Genomic DNA, 15,706 nt, shown 5'->3' with positions numbered 1-15,706 from the left:
GGCTAATCCATCAATGCTTCAGCCCAAGTTACAACCAAAATCTGCATTACAAAATATAAGGGGCCCAACCTGACCTTTGGGTTGGAATCAGGTTGGGCCCAATCCACAATGTTTGAGTCCATGTTACAACCAAAATCCATACACCAAAATGTAAAGGCCCTTAATGAAAAAAGTGTTCTATAACACAAAAAACCAGTTTGGCAAAAAAAATTTATATAGAAAACCGTATTTAAGATTTTGTTTTCAAAACATTATTTCTTTTATAACAAATTTAAAGTGTTTTCAATTTTTTATTTTATTTTATATAACTTCATATTAAACTACAATTGAAAATATGACATTATTTAAAAACTTTTGTGTTGTAAATAAACCTATAAAAAATTAAGACTACATCTCAAAACAGGTCAATGATTATCCTCAAACCAATCCAAATTAAGAAATAATAAACCTGAATCCCACTTCTAACCCAAATTATTTAACTCAAGCTCAACCCAACCTTATTTTTCCAAGCTGAAATTGATCAGATTAGACTCAAGTTGTAACATTCAAAATCTCCACTCAATGTTCTTTAAAAACTCTTTCCAATACATTTATACCAAATTTAAATAGTAAATATATATATATATATATATTTCAAGATACAAAAGTAAAAAATTAATTTATATATAATTATATTTTGTTAATTTTCTATAAAAAAAAAATAAACAAAATAAATATTACTATCATATAATATAATATAAACAATAATATTACTTAACTCAAATTAAGTACGGGTTGAAAATGATTATCCATACTCAGCTCAAGTATTAAAAATGATCGTTCAAGCTCGCTCAAAGTTTAAATTGGTTTAGGCCAAACCTGTCCAAATTGCACCCTTACAAAAAATAAATCGACAAAAGTGGTTTTTTGTTTTTTTTCACATTTGAGTTTCCAAAACAGATTTTTCTTTTCTTTCAGAACTGTTTTTAAAAACCCTGACAAACAGACCCTAAAACTCTATTTTGACAGCTATTTGGTTACCAAGAACACACAGGAAAGCAAATAAAATTTGGCAAATGACAAGGAAAATTATCATAACAACAATAATCATAAAATAAAATCCAAATATTTTTTTTTTCTTTTTTTATGAAATAAATGGAAGTTAAAACAGATATGTAAACCTTCTTTTTCCCAAAACAAGAGAATCTATCAGCCAAAACTATAGGCTAAGCCACTCTTCTGCAAGAAAACCACCTTCATATGGTGGGAAACATGAGGACTTGGGAGACAACTAGGGCACAAAGGATGATTTTGGTAATCGGTGTATATAAATAGTTGAATCGACAAAAAATTGTTTTCACAAAGCCGGATAGATTACCAAACAAAATTACCTGAATTAGCAGGGCATGAGCAATGGTGCTCTGGACTTGTATTGCACAATTCAGTCATCTCATCAATCAATCATCATCAGAGTAATTGAACTTTATTGAGTGAGTCTGCAGATCGATCTGACCTCCCCTGTAGCTGCCACGCTTTTTCTTGGTCTTTTCATGGCGAAAATCCCTGGAAGAGAGACAGAAAAGAGAGCTCACGATATGATAGAAAACGAAATTGTTGATATATATGCAATTACAATAACACCTCTCAGTTCTAAAGTTGGACCAAACCAGTCCAGGTTAACTGAAGTTGTCTAAAAATAGACTGAATTCTAAAACATGAAATATTCCACAATTAGATGAATTTACCATCCAGAAACCTCGCATTAAAGATTATCTTTTTCCCTTAAAACACAGACTTAAACAAGATGCTTTTATTCAGTTTCCAAGAAAGAAAGAAAACACTAGGTGCGGCTGGAATAAAAGAAGTATGGATAGTAAATATACTGGTAAAATTTTGTATTATTACAATTAATTGAAACAGTATTGCCAGTTGGGGAACAAATAGCAGTAGTAGACAATCGAATTTGGGTTGCAATCAGGTACAAACTGCTTTCTTTTGGTAGGGACTAGGTTTGTTCAGGACACATCATAAAGAATAAGATGAGCTAGTTCCCCAACACTTAACACAGTCCTTCTAACCAATTGAAGAGTATTGGTAGAGCATTTTCTTCAAAATGCACTTGTTCTTTTTCTTTTTAGAGACTTCTTATATATGCGTTAATCATTTAAGAGCATTGTACCACTTTTTCCCATATTTATAAGACCCTTTTCAGTGGCATTAACAATGAACAGGTCTTGCCAAAATGTGGGACACTTCAATCAAAAACCAATAAAATAAACAGTTGAATTTAAAGATGATGCTGTGAGAAAATTCTCTTCTACTAACCATATTTAAGCCTGCATACCCATGCCCATCCTATTACCAAAGCAATTTATGATTCCATATTCCATGTAATATTAGTTCAATCATAATCCCAATGGCAAATTACTAGGCCATAAACTTTTCTGGTGGAGATGGCAATTCTTGATGAGTTGTGTTCATGTCATATAAAAACTTAAGTGTTCTACTACATAGGCCAAACCAAACCCGACACGAATAATAATCGTGTCAAAAACATAAACTCAAATACTACCTAATTATTAAACAGGTAACCCATCACCTAACCCATTTAACCCATTTAACCCATTTAATAACCAGATCCTCCTATTTAATAATCAAATTGAGTTAGGTCTTCTATATGTCTATATAATTAATGTCTTAACCAAGCATGTTTGTGACTCAATTAACTTATTTATTTAAAAATAAATTTAAAATGAGTCAAATATGGGTTAAATAGTTTATAGATATAATTAGGTTAATGAGCAGGATTATTAAATGGGTCAATTCGAGTCAAATTCATATTATGCAAGTTGACCCAAAAACTACCAATATTTTTAAACAAATTTTGAAGGTTAAACACGAATTTGACCCAAACCTTTCTGTTTTTTTTTTTACCCAAACCCATTTATACTCAACCCAACCCCACAAAAAGCATGTTGGGTTTGAGTCGTGTTAGTGAATCGTATCAAACTTTGTCACCCCTATTTTCCAGTAATTTCATATGAATAAAGCTGTAGTTTGGTCCTCTGGCTTTCCTTGAGCAACTTCAAGTGATCTCTGTACTCTACATTGTGATTGCCATTGACAGTTTTATTTTCCCAACATTACATCATTACTTCCAAACAAGTGAACACATAGATGAGGTTAACTGAAGTCAATGGTTTTTGAGAGAAGTTCACCTGGACCAGCATTCATGCAAGTTTAATTTATGGTCTAATCAATATACATGCTAGTTCAATTTCTAGTCTAATCTTCAAAAAGTTGGAAGACAAAACAATGGATATAAGAATGGCATGAAAATTAAGTTTTGGCTTCAATGCAAAACCGCATGACGTGTATTAGAGTATTTCATGTAAAAAAACATAATTCCCACTGTATTAAAGCATAGCACTTACCTTCCTCTAACTTGCCCAAGTATTTCTTGAGCTTTGGCACCATAGCCACTGTCTGCACCACCCTGCAGAGAATAAACAAGGGGAAGTGTAAAAACACAAAACTAAATAGGAAGAGAGGGGAAGGGGCAACACAAAATACAAATTATGACACCTTTGCCCAATAAGAATTATCTTGCAGTCTTTGATCAGCAAATTCCACCTCATCAATTTTCACCCTTTGAAATGCATTAACAGTCTTTGGCTGCAAAAGTAGTATCCATTAAAACCAAGATCCTATAAATCAAACCACAATACATGAATGAATGAAGAAACCATCATAACTTAAACCACAACCACATCAAAATCAACCCATCAAACCAACAGAGAGAAGGACCACCATACATATTTGAATGAAGAAACCACAACCACATCAAAATTAACCCGTCAAACCTAGAGGGAGAGAGAGAGAATCAAATGGTATACATCCAACAATCCACATGAAAAGTTGATTTCAAACCAAGAACCAATTAACGACACATTTTTTAGAAGAAAAAGAATATTTTTACATTATCTGATTCAATCAAAATTTTTTGCACATAAATTAGAAAAGAGGGTGCTACATATCAGAGAAAGTTCTAACAGAACTTAATTGTTTAATTCCTTTATTTTTTTTCCCTTCTCTTTCACTCGCTCTCTTCCTTTTCTGAGGGGGATGCAATATGCTTCTTCAACCATTTATCAAACAATTTAAATTTAACAAAGAACTTTATACATGTAATTCTTTTCCATTTTTCCTTTTGAGGGGAGCGCAACAGCCTTTTCCAACTATTTACCAAACAATTTAAATTTAACAAAGAACCTTATACAAGTAACTCTTTTAGGCCACAAAGTCAAACTTACATTCAACTATTGATTCATTATTAGATCAAATCATTATTACCCTAAAAGAAAAAAGGGGTAACCCATTGGTAAATGGCTACAAATCTCCTTAAGAATTCATAACAATAATCCTGAATGAAAAAAAATGTAATCCAAAAAATAAAATTTGAAGTGTCCATAGGTAATAATTTGAAAAAAGAATTCAAAAAATATAAAGGACAATATGTCCCCATTTCTTTACAAGGTTCCTTTCTATTGACCAGTATAAGGAGTTCAAATTTCAGATACACCGCAAGGCTAAGGCAGGAAGCATTTGCCTCAAGAGTGACTCAACATGCAAGGCATGAACCTCAACTAACTTAGGCCTCTAGGCCATGCCCCAAGTAATTTTCAATAAAACTCATGCTGAGGTGTGAGTGGGACATACAGTCAAATGCTTACTTACATGCATGAAAGAACGGCTGCAAGAATCCCATTTTTTTTTAAAAAAAAAGGTTGTCACTCCTGAGGTTGTCAGTTAGAGTGTTAAGTATGTTAGCTAGCAAGACCTTCCACTAATTCAAAAAATTCTTACAGTGCACATACATAGATGGACATTGACAAATCTTGTATTTGCATTACAAAATTATCATAATAGAACATTTTCTATTTAAATTATCTATAATACTTTTAGCTAATTTTTGCTTCAAAGATAAATTTGTCTAAACCTCTAATATATTTTGAGATCCTTACAGCATTTTATCCTCATTAGATAAGGCCCAACTCAGATCAACGCCAATGACTATATGATTGCTAAGCATCCAGAATGGTGGGATATAGTGAATGGTTCAATAGTGGTTTTCTTAAATAGTTAAATGGTTAGTAGGATCCAGTAATGCTGGATTTCAGACTAGAACTAGTATTTTAAATAAAATGGCAGGTATTGATAATGTTGCAAAGAATGGCAACTCTCATGCATGCTAGCACACTACATGCATGGGTAGGTCAATCTAACCTCTGGAAGAGAGACAGAGATTGAAAGTTGGGGACTAATTCAAAGATATAGTGCCTTCTAGGAAATTGAAAAATGATTTTTTCAGCTTTAAAGTTTGAAAATAGTCCACAAATGCTTCTAATTAATGCTACAATATATTAAACTAAAAACTACACCATGTATACCTCAGTTGAATTTTGCTGATTTTTCACTTGTTTCCGCGCTGTAGATTTCTCTCCATTTTTGTCAAGGATCCCATTGGCCTGGACATCAAGCTGCTTAGCAACTTTACCCTTGTCTCCTTCATCAAGATCACTTCCAAGGGATTCTTTCACCTCCTTGAGGAGCTTGATTCCGTCAGATTCTTTAGAACTTTCTGTTTTTTGGCGTTTGGATTTTTCAACTACAACTTTGTCAGCAGGCTGAGAATTACTTTCTTCACAAGCCAGTCTTTTTCTTTTCTTGGAAACTTTATCGTCTTCATCCAATGCATCTTCCTCAACAGTCTGAGAATTACTGGATTTTGAATCAGTCCTTTTTGATTTTTCTTTTTCAAGCTTCTTTTTCTTCTTATCCTTAGATTTAATGTTTGCCTCAGAATCAGTTGCTTCTCTGCCCTCTGCAGCTGCCAAACCTTTAGGGTTTTCTTCATTTTCCCCAGGCTGTGTATCTAGTTGATGAGGTTCTGCATTATCAACATGTGGCTGAGAAACCAACTTGCTTTTTTTCTTCTTGTCCTTGCCTTTCTTACTGGATTCATCCAACTGCGGTTCACACACAGTCTCATCAACAGGCTCCTTTGATATTTCAGAGCTGACTTGTTCAGTTCCTTCATCAAGAGGATCATAAATCTTTTTGCTTTTCTTCTCTTTCGATTTTACATTTAAGGGAGGCACTATATCCTTTGTTAATGTCTTCTCGGAATTCTTAGCATTACAAAATTTATTGGCAGTTCCAGATTCATTGACTACAGCTTTTCTATTGCTCTCTTCACTTCTCTTTTTCTTTTTCTTACTTACGGTTTCCACAACAGCAACACAGTTATCTTCTCCATCCTTCTTATCACTCTTCTCTAAATCTGCAGTTCAACATATCTAAAATGAGAGCTAATCCTGAGATTTGTCTTATAAAGTATATTCTTACATTTTTACAAGGAAAGAAAAAGAAAGAACACAGGATACAAAAGTCACATTTGTATTATGGCATACAGAACCATAATTTAAATATGAATATACCTTGCTCCTTGCAGTTGTTCCAATTTGTGCTAGCATCATCACTGCATAATGAAGAAGCTCAACAACTATGAGAATGGAAACACAAATTTGAACTTTTAATCACAAAAAGCAAACAATGTATCAAAAAAGAAGAAATCAAACACTGCAAAAGGTACTTTAGGCATGACATAAGCTGGGGCAGCCAGTCCATTCAATCCCATCCCTGAGATCACCATTTTAATTATCCAAGGCTATTGCACTAACAAAACAAAAAGAGTAATGAAGAATGCCAAAATAGCAATGATTTTTAAAGGTTAACCTATTTGGATATAAAAATTAATATTATTTACAACAAAGCAGCTTGCCCAGTTGCCCCAATAGATTGAAATTACTAAGGAGCAATGTGATTCGAAGTAACATGCCTCTTAAATACACCCTGATGATATGGATTTTGGTAGACAGGAATACCAAAACTATATTTCTATGTTTCAATTCCAAATTTTTCAGGTAACTAAGGAACCAATATTGTGCCAACAAAATGTCTAACAAAGTTTTAAGACAAGAAAGAGTCTATTTACATTGGGATACATAAATTATCCTTACAATTCCTACCACATGCATACAAGGCAAAAGCATCAGTAGATTTCATGCCAAATACAAGGACAAGAGAAAGAAGAAAAAAAAAATTCCTGAAGGCAGGTAAGCAATGTATGAATTGTTGGGATTTAATTCTTATAATAATAGTTCATTCACTGAATTGCAGCAGGCTTCATTAATCACAAGCTTAGCAATCACAAATCCATCAATCAGAACTCAATGGACAAGAACAACAAATTTATCATCCTACCATGTTTCCAAACTCTTGTAGTACACTTCTTCCAAGTCAAGTGAGCAACCGTTCCCATTGTCATTCTACACCCAAGCAAAATAAACATCATTCTTATAAGGAAGTAAAGTTCAAGTACAAAGAAATGGTATAGAAAAAAGAAACCTGAAACCTTCATTAAAGCATAGTGTGTGTGTATATATACCACCAAAAAAGGAAGAAGACTCAAAATGTATCCAAGTAAAAAATAGAAAATGTATCCAAATGCCACCTCAAGTAATCAATATGTTTTTGAGAACTCGAATAGGTAAAATGAATAAAATTTACAATTTGAAGGGATGTTCCAAAAGGGGCTCAATGATTCCTAATTGGAATTGGGGCATCTCTCCCACTTTCAGAATTCTTCGATCCATTTGGTTGTGGAGAAGACTCAGAAGAACAAAAAAAAACACATGAACCCTGCATTTTCACTTCGATTTTGCTCAGCATCCAAACCGAGAAAAATACAAAAAAAGCAATATTCGAGGTGCCAATGGAAATGACGTTTTCACAATTCACCAGTTCAATTGGCAGCTTAAAAACTACTGGAAAAATGTAAATATCTCAACGGCGCCCAAAAGCCAAAAACCATTCCTTCCCTTGAGCCGAATTTTCTCATCGTCCAAACGCAAAAAGAAAAAGGCCAACATTACGAAGTGAATGTTGGCACTCATCTTTACCTCGAGTGGGGCTTCACGTTGAAAGTACTTTAGGGTTTTGGAGAAGCCACTGCGTTGAAGATAATGCAATATGGAGCTGTGAAGAAGGGTCTTCTTCTGGCAAGGGTTTAGGGTCTTGGAAGTCTTGTTACTGAGATTGTTCATGGCTTGATTTGAGAGCATGACGGAGCGAGGCTTGAACGCTGTGAGGCTAGGGTTTTGTATGGCCGGCAGCATATAGGGTTTTAGTGGAGTGCTAGGGTTTATGCAAAAATAGGAGTGCTAGGGGTTTATTCAAAAATAGGGGGAGGACCAAGAATAAAGGCTTTGAGTTTAAAAAATAAGGGTCCCATCCCAAATAATTCAAGAACAAAAAATTTGGGAATTCATGCACTCTAGTGTGAGGTGTTATTTCATACCGAAATTGCCCTCTCTCTTTGGCCGCCTCCAGCGTCCACATCAGAGGACCTAAAAAATCCAAAAAAAATTATAAAAAAAAAAGAAAAGAAAAAGAAAAGTCCTAATTTTAATCTCATTCTCTCACATTATCGGTTGCCCTAACAAAGAGAAGAGGCAACCTTCGCCCTCTCTGATCTGGTTTGCCAGCGGCTCCGACCTCACTCTCTAAAAAGCCGGAACCGAACCCAAGGTACACACACTTTCTCTTTCTCTTGGGCTCTCTATTTGGTTACGTAGAGAGAGAAGTCATGGTATGCGCTTTCTCTCTCTCTTGGGTTCTCTGTTTGGTTACCTAGAAAATAAAAGTGAATTTTTTTTTAAAGGTTTTTGTTTTGCTCTTTTATTCTGTTCTGTTTGGTCGATTACTAAGATTGGGATGGTTTTCTTTTTTCTACTGCCTTTATATCATTCATTTCAATTTCTAGGTTTTAATTTTGCTCAAATCCCACTAGTGGAAGCTGCCAACAAGCTACATTCCGATGATGAGTCCATGGATTGAATATATATAAAAGGAAAAAAAAAAAAGAGAGAGAGAGAGAGATTTCTTTCTCACTTCCATGGCATTTGATGGGCTACCAACTGCATAAGGTGCCCTTCTCCTATGATCCTAGCAACGGGGTAAAAAGAAAATGAAAAGAAATTATTTATATCATTTTATATTTTTCAAATAAAAATGTATGTCAGTTTGTAAAGCTTGGGTAATTGGTACTATTTTTATATCATTTTATATTTTTTAAATAAATAGTATGTCAGTTTGATTTAATAAAACATTAGTGTGAAATTAATTTTTGAATTTTTTTTTAATTAATGATATAAATAAGAAGTTATATATATATATATATATATATAAAGCACCTTTTATAATTTAAAAGTGATATAAATAAGAAGTTATCAAATTTTACTATAATTTGCAATTTGGGCTGGACTTTTTGGGTTTGGGCTTGGGCTTGGGCTTCGGTTGGGGGCTCATATTCAAATCCGAATATATACTTGTGTAAAATTTAAAAGTATTCGGGTTATTTGATTACAAGGTCATTGGAAACTTAATTTTAAAAATCTAACCCTTCATTTTTTTTTTTTTGGTCTTATTTTTGATAAAAATGTCTTTATTGTTTTCTTATAAAAATAAATCTTTCTTTTAAAACATGCTATAAATAATTGAAATAGTCAAAAACATTTATGCCAAAAATGGGTTATTTAAAAAAAAAACATGAGCAGAGGATAATTTCACAAATATGAAAAGTATTTCATCATTTTTAACAAATTATTTTATAGTATTTCACTTATATCTATTTCATTTATATTAAAATATATTTATTATTTTAAAGGTTAGGGAATAATATAAAGTTGAACATTGATGCACTTACAAAGATTTTGGTTATTTTAATATCATTAACAAGCAAAAGAATTTGAATCTTCCTCATAGACAGATGATCAGTGAAAAGGCTAAAGTTATAGGGGAAGCAAAGCAAGAGCATATCATGCAATTTCTTGTTAACTGTAGCACTTTTGGAACTCCTATTCAAGGGATGAACTTTACTTGGATTTTTCATTATGACAACACTTATAATAATTGTCCAAAGACCGATCTCTTGTGTAAGGAAATTCCATTAAAAAGGCATGACTGTAAGTGTGCTTTTACTTACAGTATTTGCAAAACCAATATTGACCTAGACAGTTACAAACTGATAATCATTAAGTTCAACAATGAGTCAATCGAACTAACTTCTTTTCTGCTCATGGATTATGGAGTTCTTTATCAACTAATTTTCTCCAATCCTGATCAAACCGATGAATTTGGAAGAAAATTAGCAGTCTGTGTTTTAAATGACTTTATCAAAGATTTCAAATCAGTTGAACTCATTATAGAAAGCAAACCTCCTGAATGGTCTAATAATGGAAGTGTTTACCTTGTTCAACATCTCATCTTTCTCAAAGTCAATTAAAGAAAATATCAATTGTTTAGTACAGAGTGCCCTTGGCCTTGTACTAAATTCAGTCTCAAAAAATAAATCAGACATTGGAAATCAAGAATGATTGCAAGAAATCTTGATTATGAGATTTATAGTTCTTCTAACTATAATCTTATTGCTGAAGACAACATTCAAAAAATCATTTCTGCAACCAATCTTCCTGAAGTCCCTCTTCTTTTTCAGACTCAATTTATTTATCTTGTTGATAAGTAAAAAAAGGAATATGTCCTTGAGGAAGAAACCCGAAGAACTTTTGAAAAATATCTCTTAGAAATGCTAAGTTAAGAGATATCAAGAATCTTTTGTACATTTGTATCTTTGTAAATTGTTCTCTTGTGTTTATCCAGTAATAAAAAAAAAAAAAGTATGTGAAGCCGCCTGAAAGTGTGAAAAGTATGTAATGTAAAAAATAAAAAAAATAAAAATCAAAAGACATGAATAGTGCATGAATAGTAAAAGGACGTGAATAGTGGGATTTGTCTCCCACTTTAATCTTGGAAGGTAACGTGGAAGCCTTGGGAAAGAAGAGAATATCTCTTCTCTTTCTTCCCTCACTCTTTTTTCTTCTGCAGAAGGCTCCACTTGGCCTACATATGATGGAATTCAAAACTTTCAAAAATGAAGATTCAACTCAAGTCCGAATCCGCTCCTATAAATAGAGTTGCAAATGGCTTCATCAGGAAGAGTGAAGAAAGTGGAGAAGAGAGCAGAGCTTGAGAGAAAATATTCTTTTCAGATTCATATATCTGTGTTTTAATGTTTAAATTTCTGCAATAAATTAGAAAGAATTAGACATTAAATATTTCCGTTTTTATGCTTGGAGATCATTAGGCAGAATTAATTATTGCATCCATGAACTGTTGTATGTCCTGGGTGCAAATGGTATCAGAGCCACGTTCTGCTTGAGAACCGAGTGGTGTTACGAGTTGGAACAATAATTACTGTTCCAACTCGTAACACCACTCGGTTCTCAAGCAGAACGTGGCTTTGATATAATTACTGTTCCAACTCGTAACACTACTCGGTTCTCAAGCAGAACGTGGCTCTGATATCATTTGCACCCAGGACATACAACAGTTCATGCATGCAATAATTAATTCTGCCTAATGATCTCCAAGCATAAAAATGGAAATATTTAATGTCTAATTCTTTCTAATTTATTGTAGAAATTTAAACATTAAAACACAAATATATGAATCTGAAAATATTGTTTATTGAAAATATACCTTGATTACAGAGAGTTGTTGACAGCAGAGGAATGACTCAAACTGATGATTACAAAGGACTAATATTTTTGGAAGAAAAGATTACAAAGAAGGAAATTTTTTGAACACTCTTGAATATTTTCTCTCAAGCTCTGCTCTATTCTCCACCTTCTTCCCTCTGCCTGATGAAGTCATTTGCAACTCTATTTATAGGAGAGGATTCGGACTTGAGTTGAATCTTCATTTTTGAAAGTTTTGAATTCCATCATATGTAGGCCAAGTGGAGCCTTCTGTAGAAGAAAGAGTGAGGGAAGAAAAAGAAGAGATATTCTCTTCTTTCCCAAGGCTTCCACGTTACCTTCCAAGATTAAAGGGGGAGACAAATCCCACCATTCACGTCCTTTTACTATTCATGCACTATTCATGTCTTTTATTTATTTTTTATTTTTTACATTACATACTTTTCACACTTTCAGGCTTCACATACTTTTCTATCTTTTTTTTTTTTTTTACTGGATAAACACAAGGGAACAGTTTACAAAGATACAGATTTACAAAAGATTCTTGATATCTCTTAACTAGCATTTCTAAGAGATATTTTTCAAAAGTTCTTCAGGCTTCTTCCTTAAGGACATATTCCTTTTTGTACTTATCAACAAGATAAGTAAATTGAGTTTGAAAAAGAAGGACTTCAGGAAGATTGGTTGCAGAAATGATTTTTTGAATGTTGTCTTCAGCAATGAGATTATAGTTAGAAGAAATATAAATCTCAGAATCAAGATTTCTTGCAATCATTCTTGATCTCCAATGTCTGATTTGTTTTTTGAGACTGAATTTAGTATAAGGTCAAGGGCACTCAATACCAAACAATTGATATTTTCTTTGATTGACTTTGAAAAGGATGAGATGTTGAGCAAGGTAAACACCTCCATCATTCAACCATTCAGGAGGTTTGCTTTCTATAATGAGTTCAACTGATTTGAAATCTCTGATGAAGTCATTTAAAACACAGACTGCTAATTTTCTTCAAAATCCATCGGTTTGATCAAGATTGGAGAAAATTAATTGATAAAGAATTCCATAATCCATGAGAAGAGAAAGAGTTAGTTCGATTGACTCATTATTGAACTTAATGATTATCGGTTTGTAACTGTCTAGATCAATATTGGCTTTGCAAATACTGTAAGTAAGAGCACACTTACAGTCATGCCTTTCTAATGGAATTTCCTTATACAAGGGATCGGTCTTTGGACAATTATTATAAGTGTTGTCATAATGAGAAATCCAAGTAAAGCTCATCCATTGAATAGGAATTCTAAAAGTGCTACAATCAGCAAGAAATTGCATGATATGCTCTTGCTTTGCTTCCCCTGTAGCTTTAGCCTTTTCACTGATCATCCGTCTAATGTAATGAGGAAGATTCAAATTCTTTTGCTTGAAAAATGAAAATCTAGAAAGTTGAAATTCTTGGCTTTCCTCAGAAAGTTTTAAATCTTCATTTTGATTTGATTTTTCTTTTTGAAATTCATTTTGAAAGGATTTTGAAAATGTATCTTTAGATTCTTTTGCTTTTTTCCTGCAAATGAAATTTTCAAGATCTGTATCCATTGGGATGCAATGTATATCAGAACTTGAAGTGTTAGAAAAACTTTCTAATTTATCATTTAACTGTTTAAAATGAAAAGATAAGACATTTAAAGCTTCCAACTTTTGAATATCACTTTTTGCATTCCAAAGGTTGTCTAAAATGCATTTTTGTGATCTATCTACTCCTTCTATATCTTTATGAATCCTGAATGACAGATTACTTTTAGGAATTACTGGAAGAGTAAATTTCCCAAATGTAATCCTTTCTTGCTCCATCTGTAGAAAAATTTCAAATTTTAGTATCTCTTTTGATGAATAAAACAAATACCTAATATCTTTGTCTTTCTCATACCAAAATTGAAAATATATTGAATTTATAAGAGGCACATAATTTCGAATAATGAGATGAGATTTTGAATATTTTGAAATCACATTTATTGATTTATATGAGCATGCACAAATACCATCACAATCTTTTTGATTATCTGATTCTTTATCTAGACTTAAATCTTCACTTGATATTTTTTGTGTTATTAATATTTGATTATCTTCTTCTGATTCATCATTTTCACTTGATTCATCATTTTCTTTATCAATCATTAATCCTATCATTAAATTTTTAAGTTTATCACTTATTTTTAATGAATTGATCTTGTTTTCTAATTGACAATCTCTTGAGTAATGTCCTACTTTTCCACATTTATAACATGTTGGTGTTTTCTTCTTTAAAGTTGTTTTATTTGATGATTTTGGTTTATTAGGAGTATTTTTTACAAACTTCTTTTGAAATTTTGGCTCTATATATGGTTTTTTTACTTTTTATTTTATTTTACCTATTTTTTCTTTTAGAAGGGGAAACTATTGTATCATAACCATAATATGAACAAAATTTTCCTAATTCTTTTTTACTGTCTTGTTTTTCCTTTTTCATTTGACTCTTTAATTTGAGATCTGTACAAGAGCTAATCCTTCATTATTGACAAAAGTAACTAGTTCTCCATATGTTAATGACTCATAAGGAATTCTACCATTATGAATATTTCTTATTCTTTGTCTAACCTTTTCTGCAAATAGAGTAAGTAATCCTGATATAAATTTTTCTTTCCAATAATGACTTCCACAATCATGTCTTGTCATAACTTTAACCAAAAACATATATTTATACCACTTGAAATCCTGAAGTGTTGGACATCTAAGATTATTAAGGATTTCAGAAGTTCTTTCTTGAAAATAAACTGGATCTCCTATGAAATATTTTGTAATTGCAAATATTAATGTATTGACAACATCTTCTTCATAAGATTGAACTGACGTTCCTTCTTCTTTGACTATTATCTTTTTTGCATTTAATATGTAATCTCTATCATTTTGACTCAAATAATGATCCCACCATCCTTTAAGTAGCCCAGTGAATCCTATTACTAAGGCACCCGCAGCAAGAAAGTCAGAATTACTAGTCTTGATTCTATAAGCATTAGCAGCCATCATCATTTCATGAAGTAAATTAATTATTTGATGTTCACTCATTCCATCTATATTCCATTCATAAAAACTACTACCATCATAATTAGCAGCTAATTGATAATTTCTTTCTTCTAGTTGAACATCAGGAAACGAGGGTTTTGAATAATAATTTTTTCTACTTACAAAATTACTAGAAATTGCATTGATTGTTGCAATGGGTTTTTATATTGAATCCGGAGACATTTTAAATTGTTCTTCTATTTTATGTATTTCTGATTTTCCTTTTGTTATAGTTTGAATTTGATTTTTAATACCATTAATATTGAGTTTATCTAATCTAATTTGTATTTCTTTTAACATTGTTTCTGTTGGTGTGGATAATTGAATATTTGATTTTGCAGCATTTATGGGAATAATAAAAGGTTGTTCTAGAGATTTAGAAGAAGATGATGATGATGATGATAAAGTTGATGAAATTTTTGAAGATTTTGATGTTAATGTTTCTGTTTCTCCTATCTTCCCTCTCGGGGCAGAAGAAAACAAAAATTTGGAAATTGTTGTTGTTTGTTGACTTAAATGTTGAAGAGAATGATTTGTATAATTTAATTGTTGTTGAACTTGTCTAATATCCTTATAAATTATGGGACTTTGTTCATTTTTGGTTCTTGGAATTTTGAAGGGTGATGCAGAAATTGAATTATTGTCAAAATTAAATTGATGATTATTTAAGGGTGGTTGTAAACCTAATTCTGAGGTTATTGTTAAGATTCTTTTTTAAACATTTTCTGAATGTTTTATTGCTAATACATGTCCTTCTTTATCTCTTAAAGTTGTAATTTGTTTTTTTTGTTTTTTAAGTTTGAAAAACCAATAGAAAAAAGGAATAGTAATTTTCTTTTGATTCATATATTTTTCATATTGTTTTCTTAATGCATTTCTAGTTTGAGGAGGAAATGTTTGAAAATAAGCTCTTTTGGTATTATTATAAGGGGCAAAATAATATGATTTTATCCATTCTATATTAGGAGTAAAAGGA

The 15,706-nt window shown here is 32.0% G+C and overlaps 1 protein-coding gene and 1 long non-coding RNA gene across 2 annotated transcripts; one reads left to right on the top strand and one right to left on the bottom strand.

Moving 5' to 3' along the window:
- Positions 1-1,032: 1,032 nt before the first annotated feature.
- LOC100240988 (suppressor protein SRP40) lies at positions 1,033-8,616 on the bottom strand. Its single transcript, XM_010658578.3, has 8 exons — positions 8,527-8,616; positions 8,004-8,450; positions 7,306-7,370; positions 6,480-6,520; positions 5,430-6,322; positions 3,565-3,654; positions 3,414-3,475; positions 1,033-1,542 (listed from the first exon to the last, which is right to left on the bottom strand). Exons 2-8 carry the CDS (start codon positions 8,217-8,219, stop codon positions 1,437-1,439), a joined length of 1,473 nt encoding a protein of 490 aa, XP_010656880.1. The 5' UTR covers positions 8,220-8,450; positions 8,527-8,616; the 3' UTR covers positions 1,033-1,436.
- Positions 8,542-9,209, top strand: LOC104880789 (uncharacterized). Its single transcript, XR_009466892.1, has 2 exons — positions 8,542-8,631; positions 8,867-9,209. It is a non-coding gene; the product is annotated as an uncharacterized LOC104880789 (long non-coding RNA).
- Positions 9,210-15,706: the final 6,497 nt, after the last annotated feature.

Source organism: Vitis vinifera, chromosome 11 (genome assembly GCF_030704535.1).
Source record: "Vitis vinifera cultivar Pinot Noir 40024 chromosome 11, ASM3070453v1".
NCBI classification, from domain to species: Eukaryota; Viridiplantae; Streptophyta; class Magnoliopsida; order Vitales; family Vitaceae; genus Vitis; species Vitis vinifera.
Note: the sequence above shows the minus strand (reverse complement) of the source record. Positions and strands in the feature narration are given on the sequence as shown.